General features: G+C 40.5%; 1 protein-coding gene across 19 annotated transcripts in view; it reads left to right on the forward strand.

The window, feature by feature from the left end:
• Window positions 1–21,586, forward strand: part of ANK3 (ankyrin 3) — a 594,595-nt gene that overhangs the window by 352,857 nt on the left and 220,152 nt on the right. Inside the window, exon 1 of one of the 19 annotated variants that reach the window (XM_064488145.1) lies at window positions 11,083–11,917. The exons of the other annotated variants lie outside the window; for them this stretch is intronic. Within the exon in view, the coding sequence (XP_064344215.1) occupies window positions 11,882–11,917 (36 nt within the window). The 5' untranslated portion in view covers window positions 11,083–11,881. Of the gene's footprint in view, window positions 1–11,082; window positions 11,918–21,586 lie in introns of those variants that run through there. 19 annotated transcript variants of the gene reach the window in all.

A 21,586-nucleotide genomic window follows, 5' to 3' on the forward strand; every position in this document is an offset into this window, starting at 1 on the left:
TTCTGCACTGATATAAGTTACCGTTAGTAAGTGGATGATACCATCGTTTTCTCTACGTTTCTGTAACTGTGTGGGGTTGGAAGTCAAAGCTAGCAGAAAAGCTTTGCCTTTAGATTTCAGGTAGTTTTTTTGACATGGTGTGCAGACCTGAAACAGAAGTGTTTTCCTTTCTGATCTGTCCTTCATCGCGTATTTCTAATTTTCAAATGATTTGCCAACAAAAAAGAAGGGAGAGTTGCTCTTAAAGACATCCAAATTCACAGCCTTTCTTGAAATTTCAGAAGACTCACCTGTCAGCTTGGGCCAGGTGGACCCTGCCCTGTTCAGGTGCAGCCTGTGCCTTCGGTCAGCACGGCCTGCACTTCCTTCATGAAACATTATTCATCCAAGGAAAGTGAGGCTCATGTTTTCAGTCCTGATTGTGCTTTTACGGTTTTATATTCATGGGATTGTTCCAAAGAAATATACTTATTCCTTTTCTGGTGAGTCACATATTACTCATAAGACACATATTCCCAGGACTGTGTCCTCATTTCTATTTCTTGCCTGACCCAGACCTGGCTCTATTTACATAACACAGCAGAAAAATTGCAATTTTAAGGGTTAATTTGGTTAATTCCTACTGGGGTTCGTGGTCTGCATATTCTCTGCAGAATAACACAGTAGTAAGAGACCTTTCCCAATTCACTTACAGAATGAATCACAGCGACTCCTTATGGTATTAGGAAAATTAATCGGAAGGTGAATGTATAGTGCTTATCACAGTGCCTGAAATAGATCATAAATGTTCAGTTAATATCACTAGCAGTATGTATTTCTGCCTGTGTTGATCACATGAACTGGTATCATTTGTTGAAAGCCATGGGATTGAAAATTTTTGACTTTTTTAACTTGACTGTCTCAATGTATCCTTCTAATCAGAATTTCCACTAAAGTAATTGTTGTCTATCCACATCACTCAAAGATTATTTACTGACTCTCAGGCACTGTTCTAGATATGAGAGATGCTATAGTAACCAACCAACAGGCAGCCTCTTGTCCTGGAGAAGCTTACACTCCAGGAGGAAGGTAAACAATAAAGTCATAGAGACACATATTAATTCATATAGAGATGAGCCAGTAAGAGAAGTAAACATTCAGGGGCTAGAGGAATGAGTGGGGTGGCCTGGAGGTGCTGTTTTTTAGCTAAAATGTTTAGGCTAGACAGCTCTGACAAGGTAACATCTGCGATGCTGTGATCAGTTAGAGGTGATCTGTAAACTTGGTACAACGTCATCTGTTGAACTATTTATTCTTGGGTTTATTTAAGGCTCCTTGCAGAACCATTTTGGTAAATATGGAACATACCATGATAGCTGAGTTTAATGAGCATGGTTTGAAACTAGAGGAAGGAAAATTTTATGGAGATGCTGAGTTGCAGGGGGAGAGCCAAGGTCAGTGAAAGACCAATTAAGGATTCAAGGAAATCAAGTGATTGATGGTTAAAAAAGTTCAGGAGGAAATGAATGGCCCCAGAGCACAGGCAAAGAGATGATAAGCCTTAGACAACAGGAGAAAGCCTATATCTCCCAGCTTACCCTGTCCTGCGGTAAAGATAACTCATGAGAGAGTGAAGTCAGCGCTTTTCCCTACTTTCTGTAGAGGACATTATCCACCTGAATCAAGCAAGGCTCGTTTTTTCAATCTTGTCAGTGTTTTAGGGTATTATATTTATACGGTTGTTAAAGAAATGTGCTCATTCATTTTCCTCAGACTCACATATTACTCAGAAGTCACTGGCTTCCTATAACACCGGAACTCCAAAGTCTCTTGAGGATACTTGCCCAGTGATGTGTTGAGTCCAACAGAACCACAGCTCCTGTCGGCCCCCGGGCCCCTGCAGACTGGACATGCTCAGCTCAGGTCTCAGGGATTGTGCTGGGTGAAAGGGATACAGAGGGGAATGGGACGCCCTCCCTGGAGGGGAACTGCTGCCGAGTCTGATGTTCCCAGCAGGAGCCCCACCGTGTGTGTTCTGTGCCCCAGGGAGGATCCCGGTGGGCCTCGCGGATGGTTCTCAACCATCAAGCTGCAAAGCCCACTGTCTACTGAGGCCAGGCTGCGGGGCTGGAGGAGACTACAGAGCAGATGCGCAGCTGAAGGTCACAGCTCTGGCCCAGTTCCTGCTAGTTGCTGCCACATGGAAATGAAGGATTGGTTTTGCCAAAGCATCTGATTTTTTAAGAGGCAGATATCTGGCTTTTTATGAGAAATTTCTTTTTTTTTAATTTTTAAATTTTTTGTTGACGTGTAATTGATTTACAGTGTTACTTTCAGGTGTACAGCAAAGCATTTTAGTTATACATAGACATACACATATATTTTGTCTTTTTGGATTCTTTTCCATTATAGGTTATTGCAAGAAAATGAATATAGTTCCCGTGCTATACAGTAGGTCCCTGTTGTCTGTCTGTTTTATATATAGTAGTGTGTATCTGTTAATCCCAAACTCCTAATTTATCTCTTCCCTACCCTTTCCCCTTTGGTAACTATAGTTTGTTTTCTATGTTAATGAATCTACTTTTGGCTTATAAGTAAAATTCGTATTTTTTTTTTTTTAGATTCCACATATAAGTGATATAACATGACACTTGTCTTTTTCTGACTTAGTTCACTTAATATGATCAACTCTAGGTCTATCCATGTTGTTGCAAATGGCATTATTTCATTCTTTTTTATTGCTGAGTGATATTCCACTGTATATACCACATCTTCTTTATCCAATCATCGACACTCATTTATGTTGATAGACAGAAATTTAATTTTTTTTTTAGTGGAAGTACTGGGGATTGGACCCAGGACCTCGTGTATGCTAAGTATGCACTCTACCACTGAGTTATACCCACCTCTTGAGAAATGTCTTTACTTCTGAATGTTGGCAATACATTAGAATATTTTAAAAAAATTTTAAGACCTTAATGAAGGAAAATGGGGAACCCACTAATGAGCAGCGTGACTTTGGCTAAGCCATTTATTCTGTACAGGTTCATTATGGGGGAAGTTGATCCTCGTTGTTTATCAGACTCCTTCCAGGCCTAAGATTCTGTACTTGCCATTTGGAGACCATGACTGAGTAGCTATGACGTGGCAAGGTCAGGAGGTACTCAGACTGTTCCCCCCTGGCCTACAGAGGCCCCCGTTAGGGGACAGAGCACCCCACACTCCTGCCTTTCTGGACCGGTAGTCACATAGGTTGCAGATGCTTCTGAAAATCAACAAACATTGAAATGCAAGTTCCTCAGCTCAGTGCTGGGCTCAGAATAAGGGCTCAGTAATGTTAACATCCTCCCTCTCCCCCTTTGCCTAGGCTATCCCCGCGGAAGATACTTCCAGAACTCATTTGTTTGACTCATCTCCTCATCCTAGAATGTGCTTATCTTCCTTTAACAATTTTAAGTGCCCTTAAGAGCCAACTCAAGCTTGTCCTCTTTCATTCCTGCTCAGAGTCTCTGAGCTCTGGTGGTTCTCATTCATTTAAAAATATTTATTGATCATCTACTATATTCCTGGTCTTGTTCTGTCAGTGAACAAGATAGACAAGGTCCTGCTTTCACAAACTAAAATGCTATGGGAGTTGGGAGGAAAGGAAGAAACAAACTAGGAACTAATAAATGAGAAATTTATCAAATAGTGCTACATAGAAAATAATGGTATCATGGTAGTTATTTTAAGTCTACTTCAGGTTGAGGGGCCAGGAAAGGCCATTCTGAGGAAGTGCGGTTTATTCTCTGGTCTCATTGATAGGAAGGAACCAGCAGCCATGGAAGATCTAGGGGAAGGGAGCGTTTTAGGCAGAGGAAACAACACGTACAAAGGCCCTGGGGCAGGAATAAAATTAGCATTTGGAAGGATATGAAAGAAGCCTGTGTGGCCTTAACATAAATTGTGGGGGACATGGTTGGAAGAGTAGAGGTAATAAATGATATCAGAGAATTTGTTTAGATACAGATTCTTTTAAAATTATATTATGCAAATAAACGTTCTTTCCCCACAACTGAAGTGTAATTTCCTTAAAGAAGGGAATAGGGCGAGATCTGTCCCTTTCTTTGTCCTCTGCAGCACCTAGTTGCTTAATTAATATTTGGTCAATTAACTGAATATGAAGAACATATCACCTAGTGTGGCAGAGCAGAGTTACATTTCAGTGTGGTTTGATTTAGAAATGCTCAGTACTGGCTACCTCTAATAGCCTAGGAAGTTTGAAGGGGGCATTCTTGTCCAGCTGCTGTTTCAGCAGCACCCAAATGAGGACAGATGATCTTCCCTTTCTTCCTAGTTTATGCATGTGCTGTTTTGACTGCATGTTGCTTTTGAGCCAGTAGCCAACAGACCTCCATCTGGTTTAGGAGATAAAGAAGCAGGGACCTTTCCACAAGTCTTTGTGATTGAACAAGCACCGCCACAAGATGGCCTTTCTCTACCAAGTCTGGCACTTTGATGAGAGGAGGAGTTTCTTTCCATTCTCTGATAACTGACTGCTGCTTTCCAGCCTCCCTTCATTCTCTGCTGCCTGGGAGAGATTAAGGATGGATGGAATGCGGGCTTGAGTCATTAAGTGTTCTCACCCCTTAGAACACAACACATGACAGACCTTTCTGCCCAGCAGCGGGCCATCACGTGATTTGCTCCACTTGACCTTTTCCACTCCAGACCTGGGGAAAAGGACATTGCAGATAGGAGTAATGTGTAAAGATATTTAGGATTTAGTTCTGCCCCTTGTTGAATTTCTGGGGAAAGCATATTTTCAGTAGAAAGGAAACAGCTTCGATGACTCTATCATTTCTACACATTTTAGACATTGGAAGTTGCTTGTGTTAGAATCTGGGGCTCATCATGTTAGCAATCGGATTGCGGGTCTGTCTGGGGAAGGCATCAGGGCTGCTGAGTCCAGGCTTGCTCCTTAATAAGTCATGTTGATTTATTAAATTGTTACAGCTCCTGAATTTTTGCTGATAAATGGATTTTTAGTTCCTCCTATTAAACTATTATTTACTCTTTTCCTTAATGTATCCAAATCATGCATAATTTTTTCTAAGGAATACTTTTCTGGATTAATAGTGTTTTCCATTCATAAAAGACAACCAGTTCTCTTCAAAGAATTGTCTGTATTTAACATGTCTCATATAATATGTATGTGTGTTGTGTGTATTTATAACGAAGGCAGTGTCTGGAGAAAGGATTTTAATTTCTTCATTTCACTTGCAGATTAAAATCTCTCAGCCATGTCAGGATGACAGCGTTGTAATTAGGGTTGAAGAGCCATTAGAAGATGCCTGGAAACCTAGGTCATTTTATGTGTGTGCGTGCACACATTTTAACCTGATGCCATAAGGTTTTTAAAGAAATAGAATACACTGATTTCTGCAGGACAAAACACAGTTTAGGAAACTACTAAGTGCTGGATTGTGGCTTCATTGGTTTTGCAGGCCTTACGTCCAATTCCTCTCTTTCTTACCTTTGATTTCTTCCTTCCCAGTGGTTTAAATAGGAAATTTTTTTTAAAGGCTGGTATATTTCTGCAGGTGTCTTTCCTTTACTCCCAAGTGTTGAACAGAGTATGTTATCCGGGCCTTCTGATTCATCTTCAGGAATGTGTGTGGGCTTTACGTTTTCTGGAAGCCCACCGGGGTAATGTGTCAGTGCTGAGAATGCACTACTGTAAGTTGATTATCTTTAAGGATGTTGTTCTTAGGCTGGTCAGACCCCCAGAGGTCTTTACATTTTCAAAATCTCAAGCCCTGATTACGTCCAACGGCAGAAACAGCGTTGATTTCATCTAGCCTAGAATATTTACATTCAGTGGTCTCCGTTGGAAGTGGGGGGAGTGACCATCTCATAACCAGTTCTGAATTTTGCATGCTTCATGTTTGTATATTCAAGAGCATACGAAATGATGAATAGGTATCTTGCCATTTTATTTCATCAGGCCACCCTGAACACAGCTTTGGTGGTCCAGAAATAGCCTGGCTTTCTTAATGTGATTTGGGCCCATAAAAAGCCAGTGTTCCTTCGTCATTAAGGGAGAGCACCATTTGTAACCTGTTAGCAGTGAAGTGAGCAGGTGTTGAGAATGCACATATATGAAGGGCTGAAGACTACACAGGTTATCATATGTCATTTGTTCTCTTGTGTCTTCGCTGAGGAGACCCCTTTCTTTATTCTACTGGCCTCGTTTGCATATAGAGCCATTTGCAAAAGGGAAAAGGGAGAGAGAGGCTCTGAGTCCATCAGTGTCATTCTCCTGGAATACAAGATTTGAGGGAGTGGGGCTTGGGGAGTAGGCGCGTGTGTGGAGGAGGGGAGGGAGCTGTGAACTCAGCAGAGGGGCAGCCCCTGAAAGACACAGTCTCCCAGTGCGAGAGGAATTTGTAGCTACTTTCTGTTGGGGATAAACCAAGCCTCCTGAGGGGTCAGTGAGTTGGTCATTCTCACCTTAGAATCAGTTGTTTTAGTAAAAGTAACCCCTGAAGTAGCTGTTGTGTGTCCTCGCCTAGATAGTGCTTCACTGCATTTTGGATGGTGGGGGCTTGGGGCCCTGGGAACGGAGAGGAAGGGGAGGTGGGGTCTCCTCCCTGGCCCCTGAGCCTCTCCTCACCCATGGGCCACACAGGAGCCATCCACAACCAGCCTCCCTCCAAAGTCAAGGGTCTCCTGTCCAATCTGGATCTCTAAGCTTTTCTTTTATCCTTTATCTGGTCTGTTACTATGCTGACAAAGGAGGGTAGACTATGCCCTGATGAAGACGTGGAAAATACTGAATATGGCCAATCCAGATTACTCTGCGGTTTTAAAAGCTCCCTTGTAGATTAGATCATTTGCCCTCCTAAAAGCTCAGTGAGCTGCTTTTTCCGTGTGTTCCTGTGAATAATGCCTGTGTCATGGTCTCAGCTGGAAAGAAGGGGGAAAACAAGGAGAAGAGAGAAGGCACTTTGTTACTACAAGTTTTCAGGAGTCACATCAGTGATGTAAATGCTGGCATCATTTTGTTTCCTTTCAGAAAATATTTTGTGTTTTTGCTGAACATTGAACAGAAAATTACACAGGATCTAGGTCCTAGCGCTCAGTCTTGTGTGTGTGACACACAAAAAGAGGACAGAGTATAGTAATACTTGAAATTATTTCATGAAAAGACAGTGATATCTGCTGTCACATAAAGCTCATGGGTTTAACGCACATAAAGCATTCTCCTGGGGTTTTCAGGGGTTTCTGCCATTTTTCAGTTTCAGAAATCAGACAGCCTAGGTGTGCAGGATACTCAACTGCCTTTCAGAAACATTTCATAGGAACACTGCCTCCCAACCCCTGGTTCTAGATTAGTGGTTAGCAAACTTTCTCTGAAAAGGGACAGATAGTAAGTATTTTAGGTTTTGTTAGCCAGTCTCCCACATATTCTTAAAACTTTATTTGTGAATACTGAAATTTGAATTGCATATTTTTTCCACATGTCACAGGATATTATTTATTCCTTAATTTCAACTATTTAAGAATGTAAAAGCCAGTTTTAGTTCATAAGCCATACAAAAACAGGTGGTAGGTCAGTTTTGGCCCTCAGGTCATCATTTAAAGACCCCTCAGGTCATCGTTTAAAGACCCCTGACCTAGATATGAGCGACATCTCAGACAAAGTGACCTTCACAATTACAATATTGGGATATGGGAGGCCCATTTTCAGGATGGACAGGTTGGGGATTATCCCTAAAACCACTAAGCTTGCAGATTCTACCAAACTCTCCTTGGTTCTCCTCTGCCTCCTCCCACCTTCTGGAAACGTTTGTTGGGCACATACGGAGGAGCCCCTGATTAGAGGTTTGGTGACGCGAAGACACGGACAGCAGAGTGCGCAGCCTGCGGGCAGAGCTGGAGAAAGGAGGGGAGGGTCTCGGACACGGGTGAGCAGGCTGTTAGAAGGGAAATGCGGCACACAGCGTCCCCGCCACCAGCCTCCGCACTGCCCAGACCTCATCCTCTGCTCACAGAGAGGACCCCCACCCCCACCAGTCCCAGCTGCATGACTCCTGATTCAGAGTGGCTTGATGTGCGTGGACACTGGATCCTTGGTTCCTAGTGGGGAGCCTGGATGGATGGGAAAGGCTGTAACTTCTAAGATGCTCCGTCCTTTAAAGATCCATCTGAAAAAGTGTCACCAGACTTTGCTTTAGCCAGAGTCTCTTCCTTACACAGTCTGATGCAAGTTTCTGTCCCTAAGTCTGAGCCTCCTAATGATAAATACCTGAAGAGTGTTCTTTCCGTCATTCCTCACAGGCATCATTCCACATGAGCAGTATCGGTGCCCCTTAAAAAGATCACAAGTTGTTTTGTAAATTATATCTCTGTTGAAAAACCCTATGTCTTGGTGTTTGTTGAAGGAACCCATCACAAATTCCAGCGCAGCAATAGCATTGATGCACAAGGTACCATCGTGGCACCATGTGGCCTTTCGTTCATTCCTTCATCTTCCAAATGATGGGATTTGAGTGAAGGAGCTCTGAGGTTGCATGATTGACACTACTTTTGTGAGAAGGATATGTTTAAGGATTGAGTTTCCTTGAGGTAGCACACAATTGTTTTCACAGAATGAAGTAGAAAATTGTTACCGTCATATCCCATAATGGAGCCTCTTGTTTTTTCAGTAGACCCACCAGCCTCCCAGTTCAGGCTCCACCAGCCTCCCACATCAGCTCATGCTCACTCACCTTTGGGGGAAGTTAGTTTCTGTTGCTGCTTCTCTTTTTGCAGCTGCAGTATCTGTGAGATGAGCAACGACCATTGGGCAAACAAAATGTCCTGGCCAGGGGCTGGGTTGAAAGACACAATTATGGGAATTAATTCTCTTCTTATTTGGTGTAATTATAGAGTGTTTCTCTGAAGAGCTCCACAGAAAGATGGAATCAATTGAGATTATTTATCCTAGGAAAGAGAAGACAGGAGGGGAGGTGGATAACTCAGTAACAGTTTTGAATATTTGAAAGATGACAGCCAACTGTTCTGTCTTCTCACTGAAGACAGGAGGTTAAGAAATTGGTGGGAGGAGGGATCCAAATTAGATGCGAGGAAGAATCTCTGGCTAGTAAATGGGATGAAACTGCAACACGAGTTCCTTAGGGGAGGTCTGGGTGGGGAGGGGCTCTGATGCCCGCCTGGAGCCGGATGTCTTGCTCTCTGATTTCCATTGTGGACACAAGTGACAGCCTATAGGATTCAAGGGGCAGATCCACAGGCCTGGACTCCTAGGCCCCTGGCATTCTGATAAACCAGGTGTGGTTAACACAGACATAAAGGGTAGCCTTGGAGAGGACAAGGAACACAGCAAATGTCACTGGAAGGAAGTCTGCAGCTCTGAAGCAAAGAGCTGGGCTTGGGGATGCCTTTGATAGAAGAGTTTGTCCTCCATCGGACAGCACCCGGCCTAGGGATGGTGAGGATTTCTTACGCCAGCCTCACCCTCTCCCAGTTATCAGCTGACAGTACCTTCCCCATCCCGACCCTGGCTCCCACCCACCTGCTGTCTGCAGCAGGGGGATCAGACTTGCTGTGTTTCTGAGATGACACTGGTTCCACTCACTGTATGTCAGTCCAGAAACAGGTACGGGGCCAGTGATGGTTTTCCTGGTTTTCTCTGCCAAAGTGCAGTCTCCAGCAGGCATCAGGTGCTCGGCATGTATGTGACACCTCTGTAAGTGACTGAATGCAGGAAGTGAGGAGGACGGAGGCGTATAGTCAGCAGACTCCCCCAGGTATTTCAGAGACACGCTGGACCCTCCCAGAATGTCACCCCCATCTTGGGTGTCATGTGCCCTCCTGGGATGCCGCACTCCCTTGGGAATCACTAGCGCTGTGGTCAGAAGCACAGGCGTTAGATCGGAGGCCCGACTTCAAACACCTGAAGTCAAGGAGGGAGGCAGACTACAGTCAGACAGCAGGGAGTGCTGGTGGCAGAGGCGGGAAGCCCCCTGTCAACACCTGGAGACCTGGCCCAACAGAAATGGCCCAGACTTGCCAATCCTTGCTTGTTATTTTTAAAAACAAGCACTAGATTTTGCTATGAAATCCCTCCACTTTTAAGTGTGGGTAACTGAAAATATTTTTTAAGACCCATTGAGGGCAAGAAAACATTTATTTGCTCTTTGATCCCAGTATGTGACTTTCCCTTTAGGATCCTGTAGAATTAGATTCAAATCCTGGCTACTTACCAGCTGGTGTCCTGGGCAGGTTACTTAACCTCTCTGAACCCTAGTTTCTTGCTCACAAGTGTAGAGAGAAAGATTGCTTCACAGGGGAGCAATGAGGACTAAAAGAACATATGTAAGAAATAATGTAGTGCCTTGCCTGCTCAGTACTTAATAGCTATTCAGTAATAATGACAATGGTAGCTATGATTATATTATTATTAGATTAAACCATGTGAAATTGTTGGTGTGCAGTAGACTTGACCTACAAAAATGGCAATATCATGTGGTTAAGAATATTATATAGTCTAATTATACTAATAATTATATTAATATAAAACCCTATCCTATATACATGGTTATTATTTCATTATTATTATTGTTAATATTAAGCTTACACACCCACTCCCTAAACACATACTTAGGATCTCCCTTTTTCATTCTTACTCTGTTGGTTGTACTTAATATCTTACTTATTATGTTTACAGCTTGTAGTCTGTCTGCCCCACCTCTGCTGGTATACAGGCTGCATTAAGGCAGGGGTTTTCCCCATTTTGTTCATTGTCTTTGCCCACACCACCGCAGCACCCAGAGGAGTGTCTGACACTTGGTAGACACTCTATAAATATGCATTGAATGAACAGGCTTGCACGCTGGTCTTCCCCAAATTGAACTCAGTCTACCCCAGACGCTTTCCTTTGAGCCTTACAGGTTTGAGGGACCTTTTGATTAGAACTATTCTAAATAAAGCATACATGCAAGTTCTTAAGATGATGGGTTTTTTAGGGCTTTGACTCCTGAGCTCAAGGGTAAGACTAGTAAAAAGTTGCCTAGTATTACGTGCCCCAAATCTGAAAAATGGAATTCAGTTGTTAAAGAAATCAGTAATAACTCAAATTGAAAAAAATTGACCAGAAGCATTCAATGAGTGTTTTCTTTTCTGATCTATACACAAAAACTTTGTATAGTGCTGTATTTTTTAAGAGATCATTGATTGTATTTGTTCTCAGATGGAAGGGAAGTAGGTTTATAAGTAGATTTGTGCTCCTTGGCAGCCCAGTTTGCTTTCACTGTGTGTGTGTGTGTGTTTATGTGTGTGTGTGTATGTGTGTGTGTGTGTGTGTGTGCGCGCGCGCGTGCTCAAACATATCTTTAACAGTAAAGCTGATGGAGCAAAAGAAATTAAAAGTGTAAACAGCCCAGTAGTATAGGGCAGACTGATCCCAGAGACGGAGGAGAAAATGGTGGTATTGTCTTTGGAAGGAATGTCAGAGTGGCTGGCACACAGGGGAAAGTGCTGATAAGCAGAATGACAAAAGCTGGTTTCATGAGTGGTTCCCAGCAGCCAGGGTACACTCCCAGCTGATTGCCCTGCTATTTTCGGTGTCCCCATATCATGACTAAATACACGCCACTTGACTGGAAGCCACGAATATGGTAAGTCAGCAAGGCATTCTGGGAGGTACTACCTTGTCAGGCAGACACCTTCCAGACTCTCGGCTGCCTCCACCCACCCCTCATGTCAATAGTTAAGAAAATTCTGACTAGCTCCGACCTCCTTCCTAGGAGGTAGGGGAAACCTTTACATTTCCCAAGGCGGGTATTTTTAGCCATGATGCTCTCTGTCCAGAGTGTGAACTAATTGAGTTATCAGGTTACATACTTGGCCACAGAGGATGGCCGTGGAAGAGGGAGACAGCTTCCCAGAACAAGTAAGCATCCATGGTTTCCGAATGAAATGCATTTTCTGTATAGAAGGGCTGTTCTGGTCTGAATAGTTGTGACTTTTACAAAATGCTTGTTGCCGGAGAGGAAGGAAGCTAGTCTGTCTGCACTGTGGGCTGCCTGAGTTCCATGTGTGTGAGACCACGGGCTGTCCTTTCTTTCTGTTTTACTCGAGTCTGGATTCTAGGTATGTTTTGCCTCTGATGTAGCTTGGAGTGTGCTCAGTTCAGGTCGGTCTTAAGAGGATGCTGATTGAAATGTAAAAGATGGTGGGCGATTAGGGGTGCAAGAAGGGCCTAGTGGACCCCAGAATGTAAGAAAGTTTATATTTTCACACTTTTCTCAAGAGAAATCTGAGAGCTTTAAAACTCAGCCTTTTCTGGTCTATTTATTACAAGGAAGATCATGAGATTTTTACAGTTGGGGGAGTAAACATTGTAGAGTTAAAATTTGTTTTTGCAACTTGTATAAATAGTAAATGGAGGATGTAATTGGAGGTTGGAAATGTTGTTTTATTTTTGTTTTAACAGAATTGCACATAGATATAAATATGTCATCTTGTTTCATTTTAAAGGATTAGCACAGTAAGTCATTTCCCCTTAAGGGGTACTGTATGGAAAAGGGGTTAATATTTGGTTTATGTTTATAAAACTGTGATGTATTCCATTCTGAGGGTTTCACAAAATGCTATTTAGATTATGGCAGAGTTCAGGAGTTGATGTGCTCTCTTGTTCCTACCTGTGTCTTTGCAGTTAGCTCCAGTTTATCTTACTATGAGAACACACATGTACTGTGAATAGAAGGGAGAAGTATTTGTTGTTCATACAGTACATTAAATCCTGAGCATAAGATGAGCATTGTGTAAGGAATAGTCGTAGTGACTCGAAGAAGACATAAGAATGAGGACACTGGTGCTAGGTCTAACCTCAGGTAGACAGACATGCTAATGGTTTTGAGAAAAGAACTGTTACCTCATAGTGCTACAAAAAGCAATTCAGAGAATTCTCTCACAGTTTTGAACCTTATTTTAAACGGATTCAGTTTTAATCCTGGTATTCTTAGAGATAGGTTAATTTTTTTAGCAAAGAGTGTCTTTTATGACCTTTATGGAATGTTACTGTATTTCAGAGTAGACATTTATGAGATTTTAATCTGAATGAGACTTTGAAGAATTCTGTGTGCCTCAGAGAAAGGCCTTTTTAGATTAAACATTGACATTCATAATAAAATATAAACATGGTTCATGAATTCCAGGCATGAGTTGTAATTTACTACTAATACAAGCATATTGGCAGGTGAGTCTTAAAAAGATCATATTTTATCACTCTGAAAATAATCAACTCACCCATCAAAAATTAGGAGCTGTATCAAGCTGAATTTTGGTTATGCATTCTATTCCATTAGTTGTGGAATTGAAAACCTTACAAATAATCGTAATGACATTTGCTGATTACCCTGTGAGACTTGGCTTTGAGAAATACTAACTGCTAGGAGGTTTTGAGCCACGTGCAAAATATAACAAATCTTAAAGAATGAAAAAACTGAAAATCTTTGGCCTTTTAAGAGTTAATAAGTTATTTTTTTAAGAAAGAGATCCAAGATCTTAAAGGAAAACTTGAATAAAAGCAGAGCATCTTGTTTCTGCCTCACGTCAGAATATATCAACTAAATGGTGAAAGCATTTGATCTCAGCCCATATGTGCAGCATTTTCTGTTTTGGTGGGCATGCTGTTTTAAAAATGTGTAATAAAATGACAGACTGAATTTGAAATTATCCTGCCCTAAGCAGTGACTCTGGAAGGGTACTGACCCGATACAGATCACATACAAGTCCCGTCACAATGGGGTAGCATGTACTATTGCTGTACTGGCTTTAGTTGGACAATGAATAAGAATAACTCATCTCCTGGTTTCATCTCTGACTTGAAGGGAAGACTGAACAGTTCATCCGCATGAGCTGAACTATGGATAAATTCCTTGCACAGAGGGTATGGTAGATAATTACATTTTCACAAATGATCATTAATACCTCTTGCTACTTCTTTTGGCTTGCGGTTTCTATCATATTGTTTAGAGATTTTCTGCAGGGTTGCCTAGCCTGTGTTTTGGGAGAAACTTCTAGTGATTTTACAACTTACTGTGAAACATTTGCACACAAACCTAAAAATGTAGATGTGTGTGTACTTTGGTCAATTTTAAAAATTGTCATGGATTGCTAATAATCAGTTCTTTATGGAAGAACTAGTTTTGCCATAAATGATTCATGAAAAATTAACTGTTAAATGTTAACTCTTTAAAAAAATTCAAAAAAAAATCTTATTACACGTTTTAGAGGCAGGTAATGATAAGATCTTTGAATAGCTATGAATTATTTTTAAATCCTATGAAGGTACTCTATAATACCAGATAGAAATTCTTGGTGTTCTTTTATTTTCTATCTTCCAGCTTAGGTATGTTCTATTTTATATGTCTGGTCTTCAATAATCCACTAATAAACACATATTTACCTGTTGGGAGAATCCCTAGTTTTATTGCTGATGATTTTCACTTTAGGAAGTTGGGGGCAAGTAAGAAAATGTGTATAAACAAACTCAAAAAAGGAATCACAAAACCTATCTTTTGCTACTGAGACTGTCTATACGGTTTGTTGTTTTGAAATTGAAACTTTCAGTTATGCAGTAAGTAAGTATGATATTTATTTATCAACTAAATTTGTTTTCTTCTGTGTGACAAAGAAAGATACTACCTCTTCTCAATTATAAATTTGGGCCCTAATCCAAGTTTAAGCAACATTTATAAAATGAAAGAGAGTTTAAAGTCTAAGTGTCATGTCCTTTAGAAGAATCATTCTCTTTATAGTGTTAAGGTGCTTTTAGTCACAAAGTAAAATATATTTGCTAATTCTCTTATCCTAAGGCAAACATTTACTTGTTTATGTTTTCCTTTTACTATGGACCTCAGAATATATTGCAAAAGCTAGTAATAGAAATTAAACTATGCCTTCTAATTAGACTATTAATAAATATATTACTAGGTTATATAACAAATTTCAGAATGTATCTGGCAATATGTAACAGTTACTAATTAATCATTTTAAGTGTAAAAATCTATAAAGAATTTAACGTCTATTTTAGTAGCCCCTTTTTACTCATATCTTAAGAAGATATCTGTATCTTATAAAGATAGATACTTATTTCCAGAGAACAGTATTGGGAAGCTAATGCCATTTTTCTTTCGCTAAGTGGCAAGTGAGTACGTGACCAATTTAAAAAGTGAAAAAAATCTATGTTAAAGACTGCTTTGTAAAATCTGAATATGCTTCAGTTTTATTTACTCTGGAATTCTTGATTATATTATGTTCTAACTCAGCATCATTCTGTACATTATTGATTTGCATGTTTCTGTAATTCAGTGATTATTCTGTTTTATTTTGAAAACACTTGTATCAATAAGATAAGTTATACTTTGAATAACTATGTAGCCTTTTAAACAGACTGTCACACTGATCTTTTGATTGCCAGAGTTTGGCACATATTAAGCACTCAATAAATAACTTGTTAGAATTTTTAAAACAATTCTTCATTTCTGAGGAGTGCAGCTTCTCATCAAAATAATGTTGAATTAAACTGAAAGTAAACTTGGTAGTACTTATGTAGCTGAAAAGGAGCCAAAAATATTTCATAAATTAGAATTAAAATAATGTTTGGCTTTCTAGCCACCAGTCTTATGATAAGAGGCAATTTTTTTTTAATATTTAAATATTTTTAAACAGGAAAACGCACAAGTTAACTTTCCAGTAAAATGAGTCTGTTACTTCCAGTCTAGAAGTTTTACAAAATACACGATTGGTATCTATAGCTGCATTTACACAATGACAAGTTTCTGTAAAGAATTTTCATGCTGTCCTTCTGATACGGTGGTACCACTAGCAGTGGGATGAGTTGTTTATTTCTTACGTGTCATTTCCAAGAATGTTAAGTTGATGTTCTGAGGACCGTATTATCTACTGGGAGAGTCTAGTAACGTCAGAGTATTTGGAGTGTGTGGACAATGGCCCCTTTGAAAGATCCTATCTGGGAAGAAGGCTGCAGTAAGATAGCAAAAAGTCAATAAATAGGACGCTGTTAGTGATCCTGGTCTGTACTTTGTGAAAATGGCAACGCTGCCTTTACTTAGACTTTGCCTTCCCGCTCAGCCATGACTCTTGTCTCAGTTATTCTATTAGGAGGTGGTAAACCTTGATACCATGAGGTAAGTCTTCGACAACTTAGCCGAAGACCAGCTGTTCTCAAAATGTGATCCGGGAACCCCTGGGTGTCCCTGCACCCTTCCAGAAGAGTACCTGTGAAGTCCTTTCTCTTATAACTATGTTATTTATTTCAGGCCGTATTTCTTTCATATCCTTCTACCAAAACAACACACGACCAAAAACTGGATACCGAAGTAAATATAAGACTGTGTCTTCTATGGTCAGACATTAAAGCGATTTGAAAAATTGCAAAACAGTCCCAGTCTTCTCACCCTTTTAGTTTCTTTTGGAAAGTCTAGTTATTATTCACGAGATATCTATTTTATGTGACAGGGTAATAAGTGTAATTGTTATTTTAAAATAAATTTGCAAATATTTGTTTAATTCCAAGTTTTATCTTCCAATACAGTCAGTAGTGAAAATTATAACCCCTCCTAATCAAAAGCTCTCTGAAGATCCTCAATAATATTTAAGAGTACAATGGGACCCTGAGACAAGGAAAACTGAGAAGGCTACTGTGGGCAGAGTGCACTGTGAACGTTCTCTGGCCTTGTTCGCATGCGTAGCTTAGTTGCTGAAAGCATTGGTCAAATCAGGTCAATTCATGAGTTGCGTTCCTATGTGACCAGTTATGTTCGCTTGACTCTTGTGGCCATAGCCATGGCCAAGCAAGCTAAACACTTTTTAAAAAATGTTTTAAGTCACAATAATGTATAACATTCAGTAGGGGCCATGTGTGCCTGGCTATTTCTGAGCACTTTGCATACATTATCTCCCCTAATCTTATCGACAGCCCCACAAGTTAAACTTTACTGCTAGTCTCACTTTATAGATGAGGAAACTGAGCTATCATGTGTTTAAGGGTCTTGTCCAGTTTCACACAATTTGCAGATTGCAGAGCCAGATTTTGAACTGAGACATTGTGGCCCCCAGAGTCTGAATTCTAAAATCATCAAAACAGATTGACTTGCTGATAGAAAATGGTGAATTAGGTTAGATCTCTCTCCAGACACTTAGAAGACACGTACGACATGCTAACCTTGACTTAGTACCTGTATCTTCTACATGAAGGGCAGCTCTCAGGATCCTAGTCGTCTGTCTTAGCTGTTAGATTACAGTAGAGCTGGACATTTCAGTCACCTACCATGTTGTAACTACTTGTGACTGCACTCCAGTGGTTACTTTAACTTTGGAATAAAGTCTACTCTTACATGTTTCACTTTATGTAGTAAATAACACCTTTCTTTATCTTTACCACGTTTTTGTTGTATTTTTAAAAAGATCTCCTGCACATCTGGGCACTACTTGCTTTTTCTCTCTTTTATGGCATTCAATGTTAGGTCTTTTCATTACAAACCTTGTCCAGGAAAAACGTAAATGTCACTTGAAGATTATTTAAGAATCCCGTATCAATCTATGTATCCATCCGTTGATCGATCTATCTCTGACTTCACTAGTGACTCCATCTTTATTTTTAAATGTATTTTACTCATTCAAATAAGAACTTATTTAGCTGTATTTTCACTGAGGTCTCCTAAAAACCCTTTGGTTTTTTTTTTTTAATTCTTTTTATTTTAAGATCCCTTGGTTGACTTAAGTAGAAATTAAAAGTTAAAATGGAAAAGAGCAGTAGCATTTTGGTATATTGGTTTTGAGAAGAATCAGTAGAAACATCCTCCCTGCAAGGATGACAAAAAAAAAAAAGGCAGATCGATTCAGATGCCAGCAAGGCTCCAGCTGCACCAGCTGGCACACAACATTTTAGGATGATAAATTCAAGAACCCCTCCTCTCACTACCTAACGCCTCCTCTCCCTCTGGTGCTGCGGGGCCTCACCCTTCAATTCCTCTGGGCTTTTAACCCCAGGCCTCTAATTATCTGACCAGGAGGTGAAGTCCAACATCTTGTGATTTCCTGGCTGATCCCCATTATACTGAGTATATTTATGCACTGGAAGAAAATAGTTGTGTTTGCAATATTAAGTCTATCCCCACTAAAAACCAAGCTATTTGTTTCCTAATCCCAAAAAAAGAAAGAAAAAGAGAGAAACTGTTGGGGAAATATTCATCTACTCAGTAAATACTCTTTTCTCCTGATACCTAGACCAATTTTAGCTTATCACTGTTTTCAGTTGCTATATTTAAAATGTGAATAGTTCCCTGGATTAAGTATTTTAGGACTCATGCCAATACCTCCTACATAATAAAGATCCTTAAGCATGAAGCCCTGACATCCTTGTTCTGATTCATAACACCAAATAAATGGAAAAATCCCAAACAGGTGACATGTTTTATATAACCCACCACGTATAATGCCAGAAGTAACTGCTATGTATCCCCTAAGTGGTAAGTAGCCGCATCTTAGCATGACCAGGTGCATTTCTAAGGGACTCTGCCATTTGCTGTCATCACTGTTTAGGCAACCTCTGCAGCAACCTGGTATTTGTTTTATAAACAAAGGTGCCCACGGACTCCCAAATTTTGATCGCATAATACTATACCACTGGAGCCTCACAGCAGCTTCTTTGATGTCTAAAGAGACAAAGTTGACTGTTGTTCTTAGCCCTCTTCATCTGTGAGGCGTGGGTCACACTGTTTAGATGCATTATTGTGGACCACAGCATCTGTGGGATGGCTGTGCAGGGAGAGTTACAGCGTGGATGGTAGTCCGGGCACAGGGAGGTTGGACCAGTTGAACTGGGAGATCCCATTCATCTTAGGAGCCCGGAAGCAAAATCTTGGCAGCCAAGTCTTTTTACTAGTTCGAACCATAAAACTGTGGACTAATTCATTTGTGTTCTTGTATTACGAGGTAGTGGAAAGACTATTAAATCCAGGAATCTCAGGTTCTGTTTTCAGCAACTTTCTAACTAATTATGCAAATCATACCTGTCTTTGCTTCGGTTTCCTCTTTCTACAGTAGAGATGATATGGTTTCTCCCTACCTCAAAAAACAAGATGTATGCGAAAAAGCAACATCACCAGAAATGTACCATTTTTTGTTACTCCAAACCCAAACTACTTACTAGACTCAGATTGAATCATTAGTATGTTAAATATTTTGCTTACCAGTTTACCAGCTCAGGGCTGTGTATCCTGAGATTTAATGAATATTGTTGGGGTGAGACAAGGGCACGTACGTAAATGACACTCATGCTGTAACACAATCGTGAATGAAGGCATGATGAGGTCCTTGTCAGCTGATCTTTCCTGGGATGAGAGAGCCTGCTCGTTTAAGAGACAGCAACTTCCCAAAGTGACCAGTACAGTACGGTTTATGCATCAAAGATTTTACAGCTAGCCTCACTCATGGGAGAGCAAAAACGAATTTCTCAGAAGACAAGTTCATGTGGGAAGTAGTTGAGACAGATCAACTTTCTCATCATCCATCATCCCTTTCTCTTTTCCTGCTATGCTTCATCTCAGTTTAAGACTCAGTGGCTCTATATCTGTTGTTGCTGTTGTTGTTCAGCACTCGTCTTCTGCCTAAGAAATGGAGAAAGACATGCGGTCATATGTTTTGGAGAGCCTGCCATCTATGAAATGCACACATTACCACCCAACAGGAACTTCTGACTATTTTATGCAATCTTCAGTTGCATTCTCGTTTTAATTCAATGGGGAAAATAATTCCCTGAAATAATGATGATTAAAATTTCCAAAAGGACCAAACCTTCCTCGTAGTAATATTCCATCTTTGTGGAGTAAGATAGAAAAAAAGGAAAAATTTCCAGGGCTGTTACATGTTCTGAATTGCTGAGCAGTGAGAGGGCTGTGGGTAGACTTGTTTGTTCCAAACAATGTGTTACCATTTCTCTAGTGCTGCTTTGTCCCAAGAGATAACCAGAAACGTGTCCAAAAGCAGCAGGATATCAGACAAGCCTGATAATGAATATACCTGCAAAACATACTTTTCAGAAATGATTTCTCCATCTGTGGCTATTTTCTAGGCTGACTTATTTATTTGGACCTTTATATTTCAGAATAACCAGAGATAAATATTTTATGAATCATAAGGTTAATGTGTTTCCATTGTATAACTTCACTCTGATGCAAGGGAAGACTCACTCACCCTGTCCTGAAATGTCCTTGAATAGAACTGTATGTATTTAAAAATTCAAAAATATTTTGGATAAAGAGCTAAGCCTCTTTCTACATCTTGTGTGAGATTCTCCGGCTACAAAAGAACTTTCATGAACACGTTTCCATTTTTGCTCGTTTAGGAAATAAACCATTTATTTACCATGAGCTGTAAGAGTGCTTTCACATTGCACAATATCAGGGAGCTTTTAGGGGAGGTGGGGACTCACCTGATTCAATCAAATCACTCTAATCCATCAATTCCTAACTTCATTTATAGTTTCTAACATGTAACAGTATTAGGGCATAATCTGTGTCTACAGCATGCTAAGAGACCTTGTAGCTCCTACAGTGTGAAGAAAGAATTTTTAACGAAAGTTTAAAGTCAAGGTGATTTGAAACTCTGCCCCAGGCTGGTACAAATCAGGACATAAGATTACTATATTGACTTCATATTATTAAGGCATACAAAACTCTCCTCCCCTGCGCCATGTGGCTCTATATCCCTTGAGAACCAGGTGATACTGGCTCTTTAAATCTTACTTTGTAGTCTCAGAAAATTTCGGACAAACTCCAATAAATCCTGTTCTGCGACCTTAGAAACCTAGGGAACATTGGAAATACCCACCCGCCCACCACGGACAGATACCTGAACATGCTTTTCTTTCCTATGAGAAACATCTTTCTTTTCTGTATTTATTTTTATTTCTAATCAGTCTCCAGGAGAATTTGTAGGGCTCTGAATTCTGGGTAAGAAAAGCTATCGTAAGGGGCCTGGATTTTGGATCTTCTTTTTGATGTAAACCAGATCGTAAAAGACAAACTTGATGAGAGTGGTTTTATCAGCTTGGCAAAATAAATCTCTAAAAAAAACACTGCCTTTATAAAAACAAAAGCCTGCCGGCATTGTATTTATTTTTTTTAACCAATTCCCACTCCCCTACTTAAAGATAAGGATGGGAAAGATGTTTTGCCTTTCTGTTTCAGAGGGGCTACTGCGTGCAGACGCCCTGGCAGGTTGGAAATGTGCAGCAGCAGGGCCTCCCTGGCAAAGGTCCCAGGGGAAAGATGCTAACCATGCCCAACATGTGTTAGGGGACAGTGACCTCATTTTCAGGGATGAACTGAGGTTACTTCCAAGCAAAGTCTTTACAAACAAAGGCAGCCTTGTAGCAATCGGTAGGAATCTGTGGAGGCAGACCCTCATACTTGGGGTGGTTTGGATGGTGATGATTACAAATGGAGACAGCCTTTAGGAGGATGGTCCTTACCGGTTAAGCCCCCAAACCCTGTATTCCTCCTACTCCCACTTTATGGATGGAAGATAC

The sequence above is a fragment of the Camelus dromedarius genome, chromosome 8 (assembly GCF_036321535.1).
Source record: "Camelus dromedarius isolate mCamDro1 chromosome 8, mCamDro1.pat, whole genome shotgun sequence".
Lineage (NCBI taxonomy): Eukaryota > Metazoa > Chordata > Mammalia > Artiodactyla > Camelidae > Camelus > Camelus dromedarius.